Source organism: Schistocerca gregaria, chromosome 5 (assembly GCF_023897955.1).
Source record: "Schistocerca gregaria isolate iqSchGreg1 chromosome 5, iqSchGreg1.2, whole genome shotgun sequence".
In the NCBI taxonomy this organism is placed as follows: domain Eukaryota; kingdom Metazoa; phylum Arthropoda; class Insecta; order Orthoptera; family Acrididae; genus Schistocerca; species Schistocerca gregaria.
This window is the reverse complement of record NC_064924.1, coordinates 353,892,859-353,918,868: the sequence shown is the minus strand read 5'-3', so window position 1 is coordinate 353,918,868 and position 26,010 is coordinate 353,892,859. Positions and strand designations below refer to the sequence as shown.

The 26,010-nt window shown below is 39.6% G+C and overlaps 1 protein-coding gene across 1 annotated transcript in view; it reads right to left on the bottom strand.

Annotated features, from left to right (window-relative positions):
• The window catches only part of LOC126273341 (dynein axonemal heavy chain 10), a 1,458,287-nt gene that overhangs the window by 150,993 nt on the left and 1,281,284 nt on the right, over positions 1-26,010 (bottom strand). Inside the window, exons 143-146 of the mRNA XM_049976887.1 lie at positions 20,709-20,804; positions 9,853-10,031; positions 9,340-9,499; positions 7,611-7,812 (exon numbers count right to left, since the gene is read on the bottom strand). Coding sequence (XP_049832844.1) covers positions 7,611-7,812; positions 9,340-9,499; positions 9,853-10,031; positions 20,709-20,804 — 637 coding nt within the window. The remainder of the gene's footprint in view (positions 1-7,610; positions 7,813-9,339; positions 9,500-9,852; positions 10,032-20,708; positions 20,805-26,010) is intronic.

Genomic DNA, 26,010 nt, shown 5'->3' with positions numbered 1-26,010 from the left:
GTAAAGGGTTTGAAGGTAGCCTGCATCTTGGGTGTGGATTTCTTGAGAGAAAGGGATGCAATTATAGACCTTTCTCTGGGAAAATTAAGTTTAATGAATTCAGGTAGAAGAGTGGAATTGCCCATGCTGAAATCTGAGGAGGTACTTGTGCCCAGCCGTAATGAGATTAATGTCAAATGTGGTCAATGGATACTACATTTAGATAATCACTCATTAGGAAGGGATCTCTATTACCCAGATGTACAAAGTGGTCAATTCAGTGCAAATGGAGATGCACTTATGGATAAAGTGACACAATCAGAGAATTTAAACTTAGCGCAGAGATTTAGCACGAGATTTAGTACAGTTATTATTGGGCTACACGGAAGTGTTTTCTGACCGACCTGGAATCCTAAAAGGGTATCACTACAACATCGAAGTGAAACCACATGAAACATACTGTCATGCATCGTATTCCATTCCTTGGCCCAAGGGAGAGATAGTCGCAAAAGAAATCTGAAAGATGCTTGAATGGGATATTATAGAGCCATCCTTATCTCCTTATAGTAGGCCCTTGGTGGCAGTAGCAAAAACTGTTGGGCAGGTATGACTAGTACTGGATGCTAGAGATATAAATGTAGTCATTGTGCCTGTCAGGACCCACCCCAAAAATTTGGACAAACAGATTCAAAAGTTCCATGGAATACAGTATTTAACATAAATTGATATGAAAAGTTCATATTGGCAAAACTCTGCTCACACCCAAGCCGCGTAAATACACTGAGTTTATATTTGAGGGAAGGATCTATCAGTTTAAAGTGCTACCTTTCAGTCTAAATGTAAGTGCAGGGGTGTTTATCACAGACCTCAACGCGGTTCTGGGCCCACATTTACTGGAAAAAGTAACGGTATATGTTGACGACTTGGTGATTGCTACTGCCACCTGGGAAGAACACCTGGTATTACTGTGTACAGTTTTGGAGAGATTTAAACAAGGTGGAGTGACGGAAAATCTAGAAAAATCTAAGTTTTGACATAGTAAGATTCAAGTTTTTAGGTCATCTCGTAACATCGCAAGGTATCACTCCGGATAGTAAAAAACTCGAGGAGATCTGTGGTTTTCCAAGTCTGGGGACCAAGGAACAATTAAAGGCGTTTATAGGTCTTGCGTATTTTTTCACAAGATTCATACCAAATCAATTAATGAATGACGAATCATTACTGAACCTATTGCGGAAGAATGTGCAATGGGTGTGGACGGAAAGATGTCAGCGTGCATTTGACGCAATGAAAGATGCTTTGCTGAATGCAAATATATTGCAGCACCCAGATATGGCGAAAGATTTTTGCCTTCAATGGATTCTTGTTCCTATGGCTTATGTGCTTGCTTATTCCAGTGGGAAAAAAACAATGACCTCAGAACAATCAAAATAATTGAGTTCACCAGCCGTACGCTAAATAACTGTGAGAGAGCCTACTCTGGAATGGAGTTAGAAACGCTTGCGGTTGTCTGGGCAGTAAAGGAGTTCAATTACTACAGCTATGGAAAAAAAATCAAAGTATATAGTGACCATCAGGCACTAAGTTTTCTTGTGTCATGTAAACTATTTCATACTTGCCTCAGCAGATGGAGGCTAGCATTACAAGAGTATAGAATTAAGATCATGTATGTAAAAGGGCAGGACAATGTTTTAGCTGAAGCCTTGTTGAGATTACTGGTGGGATTACCAGCAGTTGCAGATATTTTAGAACAGGCTGAAGAATACCATGTACTTCTGGTACAAGACAAAATTCATAGAAGGGACTTTCTGCACATGTGTAAGAACATGTCAGAATTACAGAAAACTGACCCAATCTGGCACGAAGTCATTATGAAGATTAAAGACGATAACAATTTTAAAGGTAAACAAAGCTTCAAGATTGTTGACAATGGCAGGGGGTCAGTAAGAAGATTAAAGATGATTACAATTTTATAGGTAAACAAAGCTTTAAGATTGTTGACAGTATTTTATACCATACGGTAAATGTAACAAGTGGCAGCTTGGTAGTGTGCATGCCTCAGCAGCCAATCAAAACTGTAGTATGGCACACACATATAGTGTGGGGGTCATGCCGGCATTGGTAAATGAAAGAGTAATCTCAAGATACTGTTATTTTAAAGGAATGAGCCTACATACACATGCAATAATTAGAACTATGTGTCTTATGTCAAAAATCGAAATTCCAAAACAGATCAATAAAGTTTGAGTTCCATCCAATAGTACCCCAGAAACCACTTCAATTAGTATCTATGGATATAGCCAGCCCCTATTCGTGGACCAGGGGAGGATTAAAATACATCTTAGCTGCGAATGATATTTTCTCCGAGTATTTAGAAATATTCTGTCTCAAGTCAGCCACAGCCAAAGGCATATTCAGATGGTTGGATAAAGAATACTTAACACAAGTGGGGAGGCCCGAAGCAATAGTATCGAACAATGCCTCTTATTTCAGAGGACATACCTAAAGAAATTATCTGAAAGAACATGGCATAAAGCACATATTGATATCCTAATTCCATCCACAGGCAAGCTTAGTTGAGAGAACCTTTGGGGAACTAAATAAATTTCTCAGACTGTACATTGCTCATAAACATACAAAATGGCCAGACTTTACACCCAAGTTTCTGCAAATTCATAATTTAACCCCACACACCTCTACAGGGAACCCACCATCAGAAATTATAAAGGACAATTATAGAATACTGAATGAATGGCTAATACCTCTGCTGAGGTTACCAGTCATTCCTGAAATTAAAGAAGAGAAGAGAAGAAAGGCAGGGTACAACTTAACCAGTTGTGCACGGAAATGAAAGGAGAAATATGACCGAAGTGTGACAAATAATCAAAAACTCATTGTTGGGGACTTAGTACTTATACGCAATCACCCTAAGTCCTCAGCGACACTAAAACAAAACAGCAAGTGGGAGTGAGTATATACTGGACCTTTTAAAATAATCAGAGTGCCACATGAGTGAAGTTACTTATTAGCAGATCCTCAGTCAGGGAAAGTGCAGGGGCTGTACCCTCGAAAGGATGTAAAATTATTTGTACAGTGAATGACCAGTAGTAATATATAATGTGTATAGAGAATATACTAGAGTGTAGAAATATTTTGCTATAATGATATGTTTGTATTTCCCTTTTTCTAGGATTATTTGTGTTTTTCTTCTTTGAATGATGATAAAATTGACATGCTCTAAATGACTGCATAAAGCTAAGCTGAGGCCAAGGTGCAATAATCTGTTGTGTAAAGATGTTAATGAAGACAGTCAAAATAAATAAATAATTTATGTGATGGGCAATATTTAATATGTGTAAAAAGCTAAACCATTTGTTTGAACAATTTTTCTATTATGTGTGTGTAGATGTAAGATATAAGATTTTCATTGATCCCAGAATGATATTAGTGTTAAGAAACCCTGAGACAATTATGTTTTGAAGTTACATTATGAAAGGCAATAATGCAACCAGTAGTGATCTGAGTACACCACTGGAGACAAATTCAATGGCAATAAACCCAAATGAGGTGACATAAAGTTACGAATAATTAAAGTTCCAATTGGAGCACGTGTGAATTGCACATGTAAGAATAGTAAGCCAAAACTTATGAAACCAACCTCCCCCTACAGAAACTACACTGTAGTCATGTAGGAACCTGTAAATGAAATGTGATGTTGTTTTTTCAAAAAAGTTATTGAACAATATGCCTGAATCCAGCTGTGATGTACAAGTAAAGTTAGCTTAAGAAATAAATGCATGATAACCGGGCAAACCTACTGCAGCCAACATCCTTCTGAATCTACTTAGTGTATTCATCTCTTGGTCTCCCTCTATGATTTTTACCCTCCACGCTGCCCTCCAGTACTAAATTGGTGATACCTTGATGCCTCAGAACATGTCCTACAAACCAATCCCTTCTTCTGGTCAAGTTGTGCCACAAAGTTCTCTTCTCCCCAGTCCTATTCAATACCTCCTCATTAGTTATGTGATCTACTCATCTAATCTTCAGCATTCTTCTGTAGCAACACATTTTGAAAGCTTCTATTCTCTTCTTGTCTAAACTATTTATCATCCATGTTTCACTTCCATACATGGCTACACTCCATACAAGTACTTTCAGAAACGACTTCCTGACACTTACATCTATCTCGATGTTAACAAATTTCTCTTCTTCAGAAAAAGCCATTGCCAGTCTACATTTTATATCCTCTCTACTTCAACTATCTTCAGTTATTTTGCTCCCCAAGTAGCAAAACTCCTTTACTACTTTAAGTGTCCCATTTCCTAGTTTAATTCCCTCAGCAGCACTCGACTTAATTCGACTACATTCCATTATCCTCATTTTGCTTTTGTTAATGTTCATCTTATACCCTCCTTTCAAGACACTGTCCATTCCATTCAACTGCTCTTCCAAGTCCTTTGCTGTCTCTGACAGAATTACAATGTCATCGGTGAACCTCACAGTTTTTATTTCTTCTCCATTGATTTTAATACCTACTCCGAATTTTTCTTTTGTTTCCTTTATTGCTTGCTCAATATACAGATTGAATAGCATCGGGGTGAGGCTACAGCCCTGTCTCACTCCCTTCCTAACCACTGTTTCCCTTTCATGTCCCTCGACTCTTATAACTGCCATCTGGTTTCTGTACAAATTGTAAATAGCCTTTCGCTCCCTGTATTTTACCCCTGCCACCTTTAGAACTTGAAAGAGAGTATTCCAGTCAACACTGTCAAAAGCTTTTTCTAAGTCTACAAATGCTACAAATGTAGGTTTGCCCTGTCCTTATATTTCTTCTAAAATATGTCGTAGGATCAGTATTGCCTCACGTGTTTCAACATTCGTACGAAATCCAAAATGATCTTCCTCGAGGTCGGCTTCTACCAGTTTTTCCATTCATCTGTAAATAATTCACATTAGTAATTTGCAGCTGTGACTTATTAAACTGATAGTTCGGTAATTTTCACATCTGTCAACACCTGCTTTCTTTGGGATTGGAATTATTATATTCTTCTTGAACTCTGAGGAAATTTCACCTGTCTCATACACCTTGCTCACCAGATGGTAGAGTTTTGTCAGGACTCGCACTCCCAAGGCCGTCAGTAGTTCTAATGGAATGTTGTCTACTGCTGGGGCCTTGTTTCGACTTGGGTCTTTCAGTGCTCTGTCAAACTCTTCACCTTTAATATAAATGAATAACTAAGTTACAATTTTACTGTTACAAAGATGGCATAATGGACATTGTAACCAAAGACACGCTTCTCCGTGCCATGGCTGTCAGCACCGCGGGCATCGACAACCTCAGTGGGGGCCAAAACGACGTGATGTGCTGAGCAAAATGCAACAATTACTGCACGCCGCTCGACGAATATGTCATTGTTGAGATGGAATTAAACATTTACCAAAACTATCCAAATAAAATATCATGAGAAACATCTGTATGGATATGATTTATGCAAAAGACACTTAACATTTGCTGTGTTTAAATTCTAAAAACATTGACTGTATATAATAAACGTCAGAGATTTGGCAGAATGAACCCAGTAAAACCATGTGTTGTGATGAAACTTTGACAATAAAGTGTCATATGAATAACATTTACAAACTGACACGATAGGTCAAAAGATACGCAAAACTGAAGTCTTATCGTGACATAGAAGTTTGAGAGAGATGTTTACACAACAAACTGTAATATCAATGTGTGTGACTGTTATTATTTGTCATTTGATTATAGACTGTTGACATATATAAAAGTGCTTAATGGAAAAATGGACAAATCTGATTACTAACCAGATGGGATGGCTGGGCTCCGGCACAGTTTTACCCAGGTTTCCTGTTTGCACCTTGCCTGAATGGGGGAGAGGTAAAAGCTAATATAACCCTGGGGCTAAGAAATGGTCATCCCATAAGTGAAGTGTTCATAAACCAAAGGACAACAGTAGTATGAACGTTAATGGCAGCATTGTGTCAAACGTGTCAAAAAACTGTTCGCCAAATGCTGCCAGGGGGCAATGTAACGTTCTCTGGCAGCATGCATCCAAAGTGAAAGCTAAAAGAATATTTCAAAATAAAATGCTGACTTTAACAAATAGTTTATATGCATTGCTGTTAATTGAATTTAAAAACGACACTTAATTTTGTGAGGAAAAAGATAATTATGAATTTTGCTATTATAAATGAATATTCAAAGAGCATGAAATACTATCTGTGGCAGAGTATGTGAAAACTGCCACAGAAGAAATGATATGTAATTAAAAATGACAAAGACTGTACAAGAATTAGTCAACATATAAATAGGCAATCTATTGTAATAGAATCCCTTGTCTTCTGGATGAACTGAATGAGAGAGGAACCTGTGTATTGCATTAGGCTCTTAGGTAGTCTTCATTTGTCATAAGCCGATGATCGAAGACATTTGTAGCTGGGATTGTAAAAGGTGTGTAAAGATTTTAATTGTTTATGTTAAAATATATTTATGTAGTAAAATCTGTTTGCCACAACTACTGTAAAGTAACACTGGACATTATCCATTTTATTTAAGAAATTTCAGTATTTTATTCGATATCCCTGGTGGTGCGGAACTGTGCCGCACACGAGCAGTCTGCAGGAGCGGCAGATTTAAATATACGATCGCAATAATGACCACATCCTAAAAAGGGTGTAGGTAGAGGTGCGGGGAAAATAATGCAGCGTTTCTTTTCACAGCATTCCAGACACAGAATAAAAAGAGATAGTAGGTTTTATCTTGTGCATTCACAGGTGGATACAAGCTGCAGCTTTTGTAAATTTTCATTAGAAAAAGTGATAAATTTTGAATATATCATAAAGATTATTTAAAAGTGGATAATTTTCATGAGAGCTTAGCAATATAAAAAAGGAAAACATTTTCATATAGTAAAGATAGTCTTAAACTTCAAAGCTAGTCAGAGTATATCCAGTTAAACAAAAATCCACTGCAACGTGAAAATGTTTGCTGAGTTCGATGGACAATAATATTTTCATTCAATTTATTGCAACCTTTGCCCTGTCATTTCTGATGTCCATCTGTGTATATCTTAAGTTCAATCTCAACAGTTTCTCAATGAAATTAAACACAAAAAGCAAAGAAAGTTTAAAACCAGACAGTCAACTCTCGAATAATTTTAACAGACAGAATCGCATTAAAAGTGTGAGTAATTTTTTATGGTCTCTGCATTCTGGTGGTATTTGTAATGACAAAACTTGAGCAACAAGACTCATTTTCAGTGCTGGCTAATGCAGATCACATAGGAAACTCAACATCTGATATCAGGAACTCAGTGCAAGTTGGCAGATTAAGTGAAAATGTCAGCACTCAAGACAGTGTGTATCAGAGTCTCTACAGCAGTCAGAAGGTTAAAAGTCTTCAGATTTATGAAAACAATAGCTACTGAAGAAAGTAAAAATACATTTTTTTCAGCAGCCAACAGCCAAAACATTATCCTCAACTGTTGTTTTCATTTAGCAAATGAACAGCCATTTTATCATTTTTACAGGTGTAATTTCAATTAAGCAGCTATATTCTGGATTAGAGCACTAAAGTCTTATATACTATAAATATATATATATATTACCTTTAAGTGATCTCTGTAGCATACCCACTGGAAAAGTAGGAGTTGGGTCTGTGGTAAGCCACAGACGAAAATCTGGGTGAGGACGTTCCATGCTATCCAACATTTTCTCTAAATCTCTCAGGAAAGTCACTAGTAAGTGGCAGTTTTGCAACATTAGCCACTGACCTCTTGACACTGCTGTCTCCAATAAAGAAACAGCTGCCTGTAGATCAATAAAGGAATGATGATATATCATTATCTGAAAAATACAAATCTGTGATGAAGAACAGTTTATTTTGGTGTTTTAACCTAATCATCTCAAATTATGAAGCTTTTCCTTCTATGTGGAATATAGTACATATATGAAGACAAAGATTCCAAGACTTAACAAGCGGGAAAGTGCTGGTAAACAGGCACAATAAAATAACACACAAACACACACCCAAAATTTCGAGCTTTCGCAACCGGCAGTTGCTTCGTCAGGAAAGAGGGAAGGAAAAGGAAAGATGAAAGAATGTGGGTTTTAAGGAAGAGGGTAAGGAGTCATTCCAATCCTGGGAGCGGAAAGACTTACCTTAGGGGGAAAAAAGGATAGGTATATACTCGTGCACACACACACACACACACACACACACACACACACACACACACACACACATATCCATCCATACATATACAGACACAAGCAGACATATTTAAAGGCCTTTAAATACATATACAGACACAAGCAGACATATTTAAAGGCCTTTAAATATGTCTGTGTGTGTGTGTGTGTGTGTGTGTGTGTGTGTGTGTGTGTGTGTGTGTGTGTGTGTGTGTGTGCGAGTATATACCTATCCTTTTTTCCCCCTAAGGTAAGTCTTTCCGCTCCCAGGATTGGAATGACTCTTTACCCTCTCTCTTAAAACCCACATCCTTTCATCTTTCCTTTTCCTTCCCTCTTTCCTGATGAAGCAACCGCCGGTTGCGAAAGCTCGAAATTTTGTGTGTTATTTTATTGTGCCTGTCTACCGGCGCTTTCCCGCTGGGTAAGTCTTGGAATCTTTGTTTTTAATATATTTTTTCCATGTGGAAGTTTCTTTCTATTTTATACTACATATATGTGTATTTTTGTTCTAAATGCTCATAATTACCTGGATTTATGGTGCAGGAGTATTTTAATATAAATTTATACATGCTTTTAAAAATTAGACTGGAAATCAAGATTTATTGTAATAAGTGCATATTGTGGAAAGTAATTAATCCTCACACATGTACTGAATGAGATTTAATATTTTGTGTTCTAATATATTGATTCTCTTATTTGTCATATAATTATGTAGATGTGATAGGCTGGGAGTGTCAGGGAGAGTGTCTTCCCAACAAAAGATCACCTATATCTTTCCCTCTTCATGTTCCATCACATAGCAACCAATTTAAGCCCTTTCCCATGTGTGGGTACCTAACTTCACCCATGTAATTTTTCAAATATAAATATTTATTTCAAAACATAAAAGAGATTAGTTTCTTTGGAACAGCTGCATGAACTGCGCTATGGATATCCAGTTAGTGTGAATTTTGCAGAAAGTATTCTTCATTAAAGCATATTCTATAGATGGGAGTATCTCAGTTACACGGTAAAAATGGTACACAATGAAATATTCTCTGGTATATATTCAACAATGAGCTGCATAAGAAAGTGCAGATCAGTGGAATATAATTTTGTCATAAAAGTTTGCAAGACTAAACGGATTAACAGATATATACTTACAGGTTCCTGACCCTGGCCCAGGGATAAATACTTAAACTTTCCACCTCCACTTCCACAACGGTCTGCCAACTTCATTAACTCACTGGTTGGATCTGAACCAGGACTCAGTATGAAAATAACTGGCATATTAGGAAGGCTCTGATCATAAATTGCATCCAAGCTGCACACATAGAACAAAACATTAAATTTACTGTTTATTTTATCATTGAGTTACTAATCATACAGAGAAAGGATATATAATGACGTAAACATTTAATTGCATTTCAATTGTAAGTTTCTAATCAACAGAATTAATGAAAACAAAGAAACAGAAACTCAAGTAAAATCTTAAATGACATTACAGAAATACTGTTTCACTCATACTAATACTGGAGTTGTATTTATATTCTGTTTTTCTGACATAGCTATGATTGTAAATTCATATTGCAACTTCATATTAACAATTATTTATAAATCCATTGAATAATTATTATATTCACAAAATCAGACAAATTAGTGCCATTAAAAATATACCTGATGACTGGAGGTGTAATGAAGCCTTCACCCATGGTTGATGCAATATAATCTGTGACTGCTCTGAACACACGATCAACACGGAAGCAACGGACTAGCATAAGGATCTCAAAACTATTAAGCTTTTGATGATATTCACAAGGAAAGTCCACAGATTCTGGTGCATCAAGATCAAACCACTGAAAATAAAGTTGAATGTACTTAAATAACGATATAAAAAATTCTGGTTGTCAAGCAGGGATATATAAATTCATTACTAAAATGTGAGAAAAGTTACTTTTTGGATCAAGAGATTCCTTCTTTTGAATTATTAAAGGAAAAGTTTGGAAGAATTGTGGTTAAAATTTCACACAATCCCAAGAATCTATTTCATAACCTAACACATACCAGCAAATCCTAATGAGAAGATGACTGTGGATGCTGATAAAAAAAATTCTAAAAGTTTGCAAACACAAAGAGAGAATATACTCTCAAATATGCTAATAATTATCTCATGGCAGATCTGATGGATTGTTTCAAAACCAAGTATCGCATTGTGTCACCAGCCACAGAATGCCAGCACAGTTTTAAATGGTCAAACACGATTACTTTCATCTCTCTGTCAAATTAAGTTACAGTCGCACAAATATCAGATGAAAATAGCAAATTCCATCTCATTTTTCATCTATTGCTAAATATAAAGATATTAGCAATAATCCAATTGTTTATTTGTAGTACAATTTAATCTTTTCTATGTGACATTAAAATGTAATACTTTTTTGTAAACACTCTATATCTAATCATTTTGTGTATGTTCTCTATCTGTATGAGTCATATCTGTGTAAGTTGCATAGCATCTTATTTCTGACTGTAGCATTCAGTTGTCAGATGATGATGACCTAAGAAGCTGAAACTAATTCATAACCAAATAAATAATATTTTGAGGAGCATCAGTAAGGATTTGCTCTTCAATATTGTTGTCATGTTCTATCAGAGCCAAAGGAAATTTCATTTAATGTTTTCATTTCATGTCAAACAATGGAAAACCCAGGACGGAATGACACACACACACACACACACACACACACACACACACACACACACACACACACACAGACACTCACTCACTCACGCAAATGCAATTCACACATGACTGCAGTCTTGGGCAACTGAAATCACACTGTGAGCAAAAGCACTAGTGCATGATGGAAGAGGTGACTGGATGGGGGTAAGGAGGAACCTGGGGCAGTGAGGGGAACAGATAATATGGTGGGCTGGCAGACAGGAAGTGCTGCAGGTCAGATGATGAGCAGGGGAGAGTTGGGAGGGAGGGAGGGGGGGGGGGGGGGGGGGGAGTAGCGAAAAAGAAGAGAAATAAACAGAGACGGGGTGCGGTGGTGGAATGACAGCTGTATAGTGCTGAAATGGGAGCTGGGAAGGGGCTGGATGGGTGAGGACAGTGACTAACAAAGGTTGAGGCCAGAAGGGTTATGGGAATGTAGGATGTATTGCAGGGAAAGTTCCCACCTGTGCATTTCAGAAAAGCTGGAGTTGGCAGGAAGGATCCATATGGCACAGGCTGTGATGCAGTCATCGAAATGAAGGATATCATGTTTGGGAACCTGTTCAGCAACATGGAGGTCCACTTGTTTCTTGGCCACAGTTTGTCGGTGGCCATTCATTCAGAAAGCCAGCTTGTTGGTTGTCATGTCTACTTAAAGTGCAGCACAGTGGTTGCAGCTTAGTTTGTAGACCGTATGACTAGTTACACAGGTATCCCTGCCTTTGATGGGGTAGGTGATGTCAATGATCGGATTGGAGTATATGGTGGTGGGAGGATGTGCGGGACAGACTTGCATCTTGGTATATACAGGTATATGAGTCATGAGGTAAGGGACTGGGAGCAGGGGTTGTGTATGGATGGACAAGTATATTGTGTACCTTTGGTGGACGGAGAAATACCACTGTGGAAGGTTGAAAATGGCTCTGAGCACTATGGGACTTAACTGCTGAGGTCATCATTCCCCTAGAACTTAGAACTACTTAAACCTAGGTAACCTAAGGATGTCACACATATCCATGGCCGAGGCAGGATTCGAACCTGCAACCATAGCGGTTGTGCGGTTCCAGACTGTAGTGCCCAGAACCACTTGGCCACCCCAGCTGGCACTGTGGAAGGGGTGGGAAGGATAGTGGGCAGGACATTTCTCATTTCAGGGCATGACGAGAGGTAACTGTAATCCTCGCGGAGAATGTAATTCAGTTGCTCCAGTCCTGGGTGGTACTGAGTTACAAGAGGAGTGCTACTCTGTGGTCGGACAGTGGGACTTTAGGAGGTGATGGGAGACTGGAAAGATAAAGCATGGGAGATTTGTTTTTGTACAAGGTTGGTTCCCCTTATTGCATCCATTTAATCCTTTTTGTGAATTTTCATACATATTTGGGAATATTTTTTTTAGAAATTTTTCAGATGTAATTCTATATTATTTACATAATTTTTTGCATTTTTCCACCACCATGGATCGTTGCTCCTTACATCTGCATCAATGCAGAAATGTTTCCTTATCCCTAGCCAGATCCCAGTTCCACATACTGTTCCTGCATTGTTGTTAGGCCCATCACAGAACCTCACCCCTACCACTCCCTGCACTCCTACCTTCTACGCTCTTCCTAAAGTCCATAAACCTAACCACCCAGGACACCCCAAAGTGACTGGTTACCGTGTCTCTACTGAGACAATCTCTGCTCTTGTAGATCAACACTTCAACTTGCTACCCGGACCCTACCCTCCTATATAAAAAATACCAATCATTTCCTCTACCAACTCTCCACTGTTTCTGTCTCTTTACCACACGGTGCCCTACAGCTCACTACTGATGCCACCTCCCTGTACACTAACATTCCTAATGTCCATGGCCTTACCACTATTGAACACTACCTTTCCCAGTGCCTGACGGATTCCAAACTGACAACCTCCTTCCTAGTCACCATGACCAACTATATCCTCACCCACAATTACTTCTCCTTTGTAGGCATTATCTACAAACAAATCTGGGGTACAGCTAGGGGGACCTGCATGGCACCATCCTATTCCAACCTATTCAGGGGCCATCTAGAGCAATTCTTTCTAAAACCCAGAATACTAAACCCCTCACATGGTTCCTATTCTTTTATGGCATTTTTGCTATCTGGATAGAAGGTGAGGACACTCTATCCACATTCCTCCAGAACATCAACAACTTCTCCAAAATTTGCTTCACCTGGTCCTACTCAATCAAACAAGCCACCTTCCTAGATGTTGATATCCACTTCAAATTTGGCTACACCAGTACCTCTGTTCATATCAACCACCAGCAATACCTCCACTTCAGCAGCTGCCATCTGTTCCATACCAATAAAACCCTTCTGTACAGCCTAGTCACTTGTGGTCATTGCATCTACAGTGACTAGCAGTCCCTCTTGAAATAGTCTCACTGAAGCATTCACTGACCTTAATTGTCTCCCCAACCTTGTACAAAAACAAATCTCCCATGCCTTACCTTTCCAGTCTCCCATCACCTCCCAAAATCCCACCAACTGACCAAACAAAGATCAGCGCTCCCCTCATAAATCAGTACCATCCAATACTGGAGCAACTGAATTACATTCTCCACCTGGGTTACAATTACCTCTCAATTTCCCTGAAATGAGAAATGTCCTGCCCACTATCCTTTCCACCCCTCCCACAGTGGTATCCCACAGTCCACCAAACCTACAGAATATACTCATCGATCCATACACAAGCCCTGCTCCCAATCCCTTGCCTCATGGCTCATGCCTCTGTAATAGAACTAGATGCAAGATCTGTCCCATACATACTCCCACCACCACCTACTCCAGTCTGGTCACTAACATCACCTATGACAACCAACGAGCTGTCTGTCCACATGAATGGCCCTGACAAACTATGGCCCAGACAAGTGGACCACCCTGTTGCTAAACATGCTACCAAACATGATATCTTTCATTTCAATAACTGCTTCACAGCCTGTGCCAAATGGATCCTCCCCACCATCACCAGCTTTTCTGAATAGCACAGGTGGGAACTTTTCCTGCAATAAATCCTACATTCCCATAACCCTTCTGGCCTCAACCTTCGTTAGTCACTGTCCTCAGACATCCAGCCCCTTCCTTGTTCCCAATACAGCACTACACAGTTGTCATTCCACCACCACACCCAGTCTTTTTATTTCTCTCCTTTTCCGCTACTTCCACCCTTTCCCCCTCCTCCCCACCTCTCCCCTGCCTACCATCTGATCTGCAGCACTTCACTGTCCGCCACCATACTATCCACTCCCCTCCCTGCCCCAACCTCCTCCTTACCCCCATCCAGTCACCAGTCCCATCATGCATTGGTGCTGCTACTCGCAGTGTGGTATCAGTTGCTTGAGAATACAGACGTGTGTGTGTGTGTGTGTGTGTGTGTGTGTGTGTGTGTGTGTGTGTGTGTGTGTGTGCACGTGCACGTGTGTACGCCTATGTGTGTCTAGTGTTGATGAAGGTCTTAATGGCCAAAACCTTTAACTGCGAGAATCTTTTTGTTGTGCTTATGTGCGAGTTTTCATTTCATGTAATTGATATTTTATTCCTCTGTCCTAATTTCCCTTAATTTGGAAAATTGTGTATTGGGAGAACATCAGTTTTTTTGTTGCAAAAGAAATAGAAAGCTTTTCTTGATATAATGAATACTTTTTGTTTGTCATGAACTGACTTCTAGCATCTTACAGCATTATCAGGTTACAATTGATGGTTGCAAATGGAGATAAAAGAAAAATAAGTGTCAGAGATTATGACATTCACAGACAGAAATATAATCTTCCATACTTATTTTATATAAATTGTCATTTCAAATACAAGTGCAGTTTGAATTACCCACATCACCTACTAAAGAACTAAAAACCTATTTTCATACTTGTAGAAACGACATCACATAGAAACACTGTATGTGAAACTACAATACCTCTGACTACAATTTTTGTAAGTGAAGGGAGAATAAATTTAAGGATGTTGCTTGTTTCATTTGAAATGAAGATTTCACGCAATAATAGATTTGAAAGCTATTATAGTATAGAATACTTCAGTGACTTCACCCACATTAACAATGATCAACTGTGAGGACTGAAAACTGCTTTCATATTAGTTAGCATCACATGAAGCAAGCTGATTCTGGAAACTGGGGAAGTGTGCCAGCCCCAGATCAAATGTGCCCTTTAGGATAATGATGAGGGCCAGTGTGCTGGTCAGCCTGGATATGGTTTTTAGCCAGTTTCCCACATTTGACTAGGTGAACACTGGTCTGGTATCCACATCCCACTTCACAAGTCACAACTATTTTGAAAATGTTCTCATACTTTCAAATGGGATGAACTTAACATAGACAGATGGTAATGTTGGAAGCTAAAGAGATGAATTAAAATTTGGGCCGCAGCCTCAACTCAAACCCGGATCTTCTTGCTTAATGGGCAGAAATGCTGGCCATTACACCACCGCAGCACCACAGCCAATAGTGCTGCATGAACTACCGAAGTCGAATGCCCTCCTCAACATAAACTTTTCAGGTCTTATCTCCAGCTTATTTTTCCCCTTACATTGTCTCAGGGAAAATTTAATTATAAGATAGACAGATGGGGTGCACAAAGAAAGATTCATACAGTGAGGCTGGAGGGCGGGGGGGGGGGGGGGGGGGGGGGAGTTGGGGCGTTAGGAGGGAGGAAGGGCATCCGGATATCGTCTACCGCTAATATTGCCAAATCAAAATTAACATGTGATCTTCTGAAGATAATGGGCAATGCTGGGAAAAAGAATAAATATATAATATAGAGTACATTTCAAAATATTCTCACAGTTTTATAGCGCCTGTCACTGCAATCTATTGGCTGGTAGCCAGTGACTGTGAGAAGATGCTATCTGCATTGCCAAGAGCCTCATTGGGCTTTAATGTAATAATAATAATATAAAATAACTAAAAATACAGTTGTAATTGAGCTATGTACTTCTCAAAATGTAAATGTTCAATGCCCATTAAGAATTTGTTGATGTATGTCATCTGTTTTTTATATTGTACACCATGAAAAGAATTATGAAAAATAAATGTACAGGAATTCAGTGATTTTCATTTCAAGAGCAGTATATAATTTACATCTTTGAACATAAAAATCTGAAATATCATTAAAGTGGAAATATTAAATATAATGAATAATAACAATTCAGTGATATCTTGACAAATTTCTGTTGTTACTACCAAATTTGTGCGACCACCATTTCATAGTTCACGCATGAAGACTGCTTGATTTGGCTGCTAGAGGCCACCTGCCTGCTTGTATGACAGCAGCTGGAAGTGCGGCCTGCCTGCTGCACTGCAGTAAGCTAGAGCACAAGGCTCCACCAGTGACTTGTGTGTTGTCTGTTGTATGAACTTTGTCTCTCATGTGTTTATGCTTCTTCATATAATAAAGTGACAGTCTTCTTATGTTAGAACACTTTGGTAATGATTACGGTATTCAACCCTGCGTGTTCCACCTCAGTCATTTGTTCTTTGAGTTTAATTTCCATGGTGGCAGTGTTTACATATCTTTTTGAGAAACAGCAGGTGCTGACAGTTGCTCTTTCCAGTTTAATAACTATATGGACACAACATGCAGCCCCACCAACAACATAACCACACTGTTCCCTGTGTATGATGTGCAGCAACAGGCTGGACCACATATGGAAAATGCCTGTAACAACATTTTGAGGCATTTGGGGTAACAGACATGAACTTGAGCAAGGCTCTTTTTTTAATGTGAATCTCATCTCCTGCATATCAGATGATGTGTCAGCTCAACCCCTTACAAGAACCTTCAATTCCTTCTTTGGATCATATGTGCTTGTTACCTTCTACCTATCACTGTAAGCTTACTCACATTATTGCTGCTCATCTGGAGTTTTACCATTGCCAAAAGTGGCTAAAACAGTCATACAGGGCATGGGCAGCAGAACTATACATACTCAGTCATCATTGTCATTTTGTGATAAATGTTCAGAAGGAATTAAGTTCAGATCAAATGATTTTAAATGCAATCATTTGTCTTGCTGCTGATAGGGAAGTTCAAGAGCGAGCTCTACAGAGTGAAAATCCTACACTTGTGGAAGCATTAAAAATAGTTCAATCATTTGAAGTTTCATGGGCTGCAGGTAGTCAGATAGCAGCCTTGTCTGAGTTTCAGAAATCAGATCCTCTCACCCTTCAGTGAGTTTGCAAGGGGACAGAGAAGCTATTGTAGCAGTCCAACAAATGTCTCAGTATCATTTAGATAATTGTTGTTTGTGACAACAACAGTCCACATCACAACAACAGCAGCAGCCTCATGCTCTGCAGCCTTCCATGTGAGCTCTGATTTCCTTCATGACCATACTGTTTCATTCTACACAAATGAACCACACACCCCAAGTGCTGGCCAAAGTGTAATAGGTGCCATAAAAAAGGACACACATTCTATGTGTAACTCTCTTCCGAACCTGAATGAGAATAAAACAAATGTGCATGTGAACAGTGTGTCAGTAATAATGGTCTCCAAGCAAGTTATACATTGAGGTACATGTGTTTAACAAACCACTGAGAATGCAGATGGATGCAGGTGCAGCAGCAGCATTGGTGAATTCTCAAACTTACGTGGATTTGAGTTCTCCCTGCTGGCTCCAGTGTCATAGAGGCTAGTGAATTATAACAAACAACAGATTCTCATTCTTGGTCAGTTTTCAGCACCTGTGAGTTACAAGTCATGATTCATTCATTAACATTCCTAGTAGTGGACAATGCTTACACTGAAAATCTGTTTGGTTTGGATGATTTTAAACTTTTTGGATTCTTCAGCAATGGTGAAGTGCATTTGGTTATTGACTACATCTCATATCAACAGTCAGATGCTCTCTGTGCAAAATTTTGCTCTTTATTTTTTCCAGAACAGAGTAGTGAACAGAATTTCAGGCTCATAGTATGATGAAGCAGCCTGCTGGTCCCTGTTTCATCTGGTCCCATCCAGTACCAGTAACTTTATGGGACCAGAAAAAGCAGAATTAGATCATCTTTGGTCACTTGATGTTATTTGACTTATTTCTTTTTGTGAATAGTCAACATGCCTGGTGATAGTAAAAAACCTAAAGGAAAGTTAGACCTTTGTGGTGTTTTAAAAAAATCAGTTAATGCACTTCAATCACTGACACCTATCCTTTACCATGACCTGATGAGCTGCGAGCAAAATTATTGGGGGAGGGGGGTTCTATTATTTTTCAAAGCTTTGATGTAGCAGATGCATATTTATATCTACCACTAGGTGGGGAATCTAAATGCCTTCTAGTTATCAATATATTATTTGGGCTTTATCATTAGCAGCATTTGCCTTTTGGCATGGCAAGCACGGGAGCTATTTTTCAGTGTTTCTTGAGAAACTTACTGCATCAGCTTTAGGCTTCATCAGTTATTTAGATGATGTAGTAGTGTCTCGTACCTCTGCAGTAAAACATTTGCAGAACCTTCATGCTCTTTTTCTGTTTTACAGTCTGGAGGGCTAAAGTGCAATTTGGGCAAGACACAGCATTTTCAACCATATAATATTTATTTGAGTTTTGAAGTGCTGCACTGCTACACCCCACATCCATCAAGGGATTACAGGCATTTTTAGGCAAAATTGTGTACTACCTCAAATTCATATCGATGTTGCTATTGTGGCACAATCAATCCATGCATTATTTCATAAAGATGTTCCTTTCCAAAGGATCCCCGCTTGTGAGCAGGCATTCAAATTGTAAAATCTAAGATGCAGTCAGCCCCTTATTTGGTCTCTATTCTGCCAGGCCTGCACCTTGTGTTACCCAAGGACACATCTCAGTTTGGCCTTGCCAGCGTCCTTGCTCATAAGTAACTGGACGGATTAGAACACTCTGTTGCACATGCCTCTAAAACCTTAAATTCAGTGCAACAACATTGTTCTCAGATTGTTCTCAAATAAAGAAGCTTTAGCAATTGGGTATGCTCTAAAACAACTTCATGTCTTTCTATACAGGTCTAAGTTTCACCTGACCACAGACTACAAATTACAGGTGTCTCTTTTTAACCATCCGGCATCCTTGCCAGACAGAGCCCACATTGCTTACACTGATGGGCTCTTTTCCTGTCTTGATACAATTACATTTTCAACCTACAGTACAACATGCAAATGCTGATGCCTTATCAGGTTTGCCCACTGGTCTGTATACAGAGTTTGATAAAGAGGTATTGCTTTGTTTTCATTTAGACATGGAAGTTCAAAATGTTGTTGATGGTTATCCAATTACTAGCACTAAAATTGTAGCCATGGTAGCTGCAGATCTTGTTTTAAGTAAAATTGTCTCTTTTGTGCAACTAATCTGGCTGGACAAACTTCCAAGCCATGCTTCTGATTCTTTAAGAAATTATTGTGCATTACAAAATCAACTTTCTGTTACAGCCTGGCACAGCTGTAGGGGCTTGCAGTTTTGCATGCCAAATGAAATGGGTGCGCCATACATATGTATGTCCATCACTCACATACAAACAGTACCTGCTCTCACCACTGAAGACAGCAGAGCACCTTTCCACTCTCCACTCAGGTCTTTCATAACACCAGAGTAGTAGTTGTGGTGTCAGTAGTAGCCTGGCTAGAGGCATACATAATCATAATCCTGTTGCAAGCAGATGGTTCCCAATGGTCACTGATGACGTAGCAAGTGCAACATGTGCCTGTATTTTATCCCTGGATGATGTTCAATTGGCCACTGCCACTCACACAATGCATCTCTATGAGAAGGACCATAATCTGGTGTATGGCTGTGGGTGGCTGTCAGTGTGAACTGACTGAAGCTGTTTAACAGGAATATGTATTCATGAGTGGGACACAGTTGTACACTGGAATTAATGTTGTAAACACTGTTTACTTCTAAACTCAGCACTGTTACTGCCTGCAGAGTCAAAACAGAGGGTGTACAGATATCACCAATGATGGTGCACATGAATCACTAACACTATAATCCCTTAGTATTATACTCTGGTAGCACTGAACACAGTCTCTGGGGGTGCTGCACTTTTTTCATCTGGAAGTATGGAAAGAACTTCATATTACAACATAATTAAAGTAATACGTAGTTAAACTTCTTACTATAGGCCAAAAAAATCTCTGAACTAGCAAAGATGTGTAAGAAGTGGAAAGAAAAGAAAAAAATACCATTCAAAATTAGCAGTGTCAGCACAGGTTCTGTAGTATACTGTAATGGGCTTTAACAAACATACATCTAACATAAAATAACAAACTGTGAGCGCTTTCAAATTCAACAGAAACTTGAAAACATTTCATAATACAGTCATCCTACAAATTATATTCCAGAATTGAAGAGTCCAGTTGGCAGCATGATAAGCTCACTAGAAACATGCCTCTGTTCCAGTAGCAAGCAGACAAGTGTTGTTCTATGACAGACATTCATGAGGTGAGCAGCAGTTTTTTCATTCAAAGCAGTGTCTTTTCTGATAATTTTATTAACTTAAAAAAAGATGCTGAAACCTGGAAGAATACATGACACCTCAAAGATGTCAAGTTAAAAATAATTCATAGAAGTTTAGAAATGGGTTCTAAAATAGTTTATAACAGGTTCTACAGTTAGTTGCTGACTACAATGACTCATTTCATAGCCCCTAAGATTCTCCTTCACAATGGAATCTATGGAAGATGATGAGTGAGTGAATGAATACATTGTACAAACTCAGTACACAAAACTAGCATCTATATAAAAATATTCAAAATCAATGTGCTGCTCAGTGATAAGATGATGATGAAGTATAATATACATACCTCCTTCCATGTTTCCACATTACTCTCAATGTCATCTGGAAGAGTTGCAAATGCTTCTGGAAATGATGTAGACAGCTTCACGATGTCTTCCCAGCCCTTAAGAATAAATTAAGGAAAAAATAATTGTTGTAATCACCTTTTATGTCATACATGACAATATTCCTTTTAAAGGGAGAGACATCAGAATATGTTTGTCATGTTTCTTACTCAAAACCCATGCCTCACTTCTGTAGGATGTCAATAATGACATGCATTGCTGGCCAGAGAGCAGAGTCACCTGTGGGTGAGTCAATGACAGCACTGTGTTCTGAGTCATGGTATGATGTAGACGTGTTGCTGAATTGCACTTTCTGAATAAAGTATATTCGCTTTCACCACCATGACTCCATTATTCAGACATTCCCTGTCACCCTGCAAGGAAATACTTCCTTAGTGGTGACTCAGTGTCAACTGTGAAATGCATTAAGTAACTTTTCATATGCATAGTTTTATTGTGCATTAACAAAGCTGCCATCTTCTGTTGTGAATACAGATCTGCCAGCTTCATGGAACATTACATCTGGGATTAATGTGCATGAAGTGTATCGACACTGTAGTCATTGTGTGGACCACTGAGCTATGATAAATATGAGTTTACCATTGCTATGAGTGAAGTGTTGCCGACCAATACAACTGTAATGGTGCTACAACAATGTCAGCAAACAATGTGTTGCTGCACTTCAAATAGGAATGTACAACAAATTTGGAACAGTTTGAACAAAATTAGCAAGTGGAAATTATTTCAAACTGTGATATCCTTCATGAGTCAACTGTGATATCCAAAACATGTAATGTGACCAGACATTTGCCTGCTTTGTACATACCTACACAGTCATCTGTGTACTATGACAACTCAAGAGCCATGATTATTACTACAAGGATGGTTCGAAAAGTTCTTGGAATGGAATAGAAAAAAAAGTACTTACACCACTGAAAATGTATTGTGAGTGGATTTCTGTGGACTCCTTGTGAAACTACGGCAGATGCATTTGACGCCTGTGTCAGACAATTGGGGATGTGCCCGCGATTTGCCTTTACACAAACAACCTGTTTCTCAGAATTGTTCATGTCACTGTCTAATGCTCCATGCTGTAGGATCGACACCATACTTAGCACAAAAGTCATACTGAACAGTTGTTACAGACCCGAACTGTGCAAAACATAGAACACAAAACACTTTCTGTTGTCTCGACACCATTTGTACTAGAACTGAAGTGGGTGCACGCTGCTGCTACCTACTGGGAAACATATAAAACTCGAGAGTTTGCTTTTTCCAACACTACATTGCTCATGCACCTATCTCAAATAACATAACAGTTATGATTTTTTGAAACTGGATAATTCTTTTTGATATGCCCTGTATAATATTTCATTCACTCACCAGCAGGTGCAATATATTCAGTGTGACTGAGTGTAAGAAAACTTAACACACAAAGATGTTATTGTAAAAAGTGCAATTATCACACCGTTTGGTTTCTCTGAATATCTTTTAATGCTATGCAGATTGAGGAATGCAACTCAGACATGGCAGTGCTTCATTAATGGGATACTTTTCAGTTCAATTTCTGTTATGCCTATTTGGATGACATTCTCCATTTTTTGGTTGTAGGCCTACTCGAAGACCACAAGTGACACCTTGAACAAGTCCTCACAGTCTTAAAAGACAGGGGTGTGGTGATCAACGATGACAAAAAGCAGAAGTTATCTTCCACAGGCACATATTTAGTGTTGTGGGACAAGACTGACCTCGGAACAGCTTCCCCTCTCCCAGAATTATCATGAGCTCCATCAATTCTTAAGAATTTTAATTTTTTCTTGGCCTTGCTTGCTGGAAGCAGTGGCTTTACTAACACCCCTCACCAACACATTGGCAGAATCTAACAAGCAAGGGAGAGGGAAGACTGAGAGGACTGCAAAGATGAAGGACACATTCAGACTCACTATGGATTTCATTGTACATGCAATCAAATTGGACCACCTCATTCCAGAAGCACACCTCACAGTCACTACTGACACAAGCAACAACATGACTAGCTTCATACTGCTACAGTAAGTGGCCATGGAGGCACAGCCCTTTCCATTCTTCTCACAAAACTTACAACCTCTCAGCCAAAATGACTGGCCTTTGACTGAGAATTTCTCACTGTTTACAAATGGGTGAGATACTTCCATGAAGACATTGGGAGGTTCACAGATCATAAACCACTAGTTGATGCAGTACAGCACCCACTGGAAAACATCAGTCCCTGGAACTTGTTGGCCAGTACACTATCCTGACATTCCCATCACTGAGTACTTATTGTGAGTTAGTGTCATCTCCCTGCAGTTCAGCCACTGACCAGCAGCATATCACAAGCATTATATAACTAATTTCCCGAGTGGGAAGGCTTGCTGGTCCCCAGCACAAATCCGCCCTGTGGATTAGTGTCCAGGTCTGGTGTGCCACCCAGACCGTGGATGGTGTTTCATGCAGTTTTCCATCTCCTCAGTGAATGTGGTCTGGTTACCCATATTCCATCTCAGTTACACTGTTTTGGCTATTGCGGCGCAAACACCATTCCCTCTTATGCATACACCATAATTATTCTACCATGCAAACATTTGGGGTTACGCTTGTCTGGTATGAGACATTTCCAGGGGATTCCACTGGGGGCCGAACTACATAATAACCCTGGTTTTCAGTGTGGGGCGGCAGTGGGGTGGGTGGACTGCTGTGGTCTGTTGTGGGGTTGTGAACTGCTGAGGGCTTCGGCAGAACAAGGCCTCTCCGTTGTTTCTAGATCTGTGGTTTAATACATACATACACATAACTGATACATAGTCAAGGGTGCTGGCTTATGGATCGAACTACGCACCGTTCTGGGGACTGAATCGCCAATCCTCTGTGACATCTACCTGTTGGTGCCACAAACAGAGTGTCACACAATTTTTGACAAAATCCACAGCATGTTCCACCCAGGCATCAGACTCATACAGTCTGCCTCATTAAAGAATGCTTCAAGTGGCCCAGCATCAAGTGGGACTACCGCACCTGGCACAGACATGTGTAGCATACCAACACAGTACGGTCAGAAACATGAACAACCACAATCAGATCACTATGAAATTCTAAAAGCTCATTTCCACCATGTACACACTGATTTCATTGGTCCTCTCCCAGAATCAGAGGAATTCAAGGATCTACTACCAATAACAGACAGAGTGACCCAGTGGGCAGAAGCAATTCCCCTCAAAGGCATCACAGCAGAGTCCACTGCTTGCACTCTTGTTGAAACATGCATAGGTTGTTTCAGCATGCCAGACACAATAAAGACAGACCAAGGCTGTCAGTTCAAGTTGGCACTGTTCAGCACACTATGTAAAATTCTGTAAAATCAAATGCAACTGCACTACAGTCAACCTCCTCCAGAGTAATGAGGTTTTTGAGAGGTGATACAGAACTCTCAAAGCTGTCCTTATGTGACACAGCAGGTTGTGGACTAAAGCATTACCACGGGTACAACTTGGCATCAAAAATGCCTCCAAGGAGGCCCTGCAAGTATCCTTCACTGAGATACTATATGGTGAATCACTGATGATACCCACTGATTTTATTCTAGCCATGCATGACCCTGAGCACATGGCCCTACCTGTACTGGTTAAACGAGTAAAGGACCACATTAGACATATTCATGTGCCATCCCCAGCTCCACACCTGGTGTCTAAGGTCTTCTTACACAAACTGCTCTCACATTCTTCTATTGTGAATATATCATGCTATGGAATGAAACACTCCAGCCAGCAGTACAGCTGCCATACATGGGACCTTTCAAAGTTCTTGAGAGAGGCATACATGTGCTTGACATTCTGATTATAACACACCAATGAATGATTCATTTAACTGCATGAAACCAGTGTGGGTTCTCTGGGAGTAGATTGTCTCGACCCCTATGAACAGCAAAGATGATAACCAGCTACTACAGAATGCATGGGCGGCCAGCCCCAATACAGTACACCTCATTAACATTAGGCTCAACCTCAGAGACTTCAACCCAGAAGATATTACCATCAATCTTGTTGATAATGACCTGTGCCTTGTTGCCCTCAATGAAGATAGAGTGACACGAACATTGCATGCCTCCAATGGCCCAACCACTCATACATCCTACCCAACATCGTTGGCTATGCCTCCATATTGTCCTACCTTTCACCAGATGGTGTTCTCATTCTCACCTGCCCAAGGGTCCTGCCACAATTGCTGCCTACACCCCCACCACAGGTTGGGGCAGCTATTGCTGAGAAGGCAACTCCACATTGCCCCAGCTCCCTTCATCCCCAGCCACACCACCAGAGTCCCTGTACAGTCACACTAGTTACTCCCATGTCAACTGCTTCCCTACTAACTGTACAGCACCAGCACAACACATGACATTAATACAAGAAATGGTTAAGCTGTGTCCTGCATTGCAACTAGCCAAGACATAGCTGGTCATACACACCTGTGCATGCCAATCCAGCTAGATGATGACACGGTTCACATTGTCCCCTTCTGTTCTATGCACTATATGAAGGGGGCGCAGCTCTGTAGGAGGTATTTATAGTGACACATATCTATCACCAGAGAACAGAGGACTATCTGTGGGTGGTACAAAGTCCCTAGTGCATTCTGAGCAATGATAACAATGCAGACATGTTGATACATTGCTCTTTGTGAATAATGTATACTGGCTATGCTCCATCTCCACTCCATTATTGGGACATTCACTGTCATGCAGTATGGGAATACTTCCACACAGTAATGCCAGGAATGCAATCCTGTTATAAAATTTCCCATGCATTACTTTTATGGTGCATGTAAGTATTTCATGTGTAATGCTAAACTTCTTGACTTTGTTTTGTATATCACTAACTTTTCAATAAGAAGCTTTACAAAAAGGATATTTAAAATAGTTTCCATGATCTAGTACTCCATTATGAGGGTGGTTTGAAATGTTCTTGGAACACAACAAAAAAGTACTTACATCACTGAAAAGTTTTTATTTTTCAATATAGTATCCTTGTAGATTAATGCACTTGGTCCAATGATGTTACAGTGCCTTGATCTAATCTGGAAAATGAGTTTCCTCCAGGCCTGCAAAATAGTTGTCAACTCAGACTATTGGTTCTTTGTTTGAAGTGAATCTTCGTCCACCAAGAAAAATTTTTAGTTTTGGGAAGAGATGGAAGTCTGGTGGAGCCATATCACTTGAATAAGGTGGGTGTGGCAACAATTCATACCTTAGTT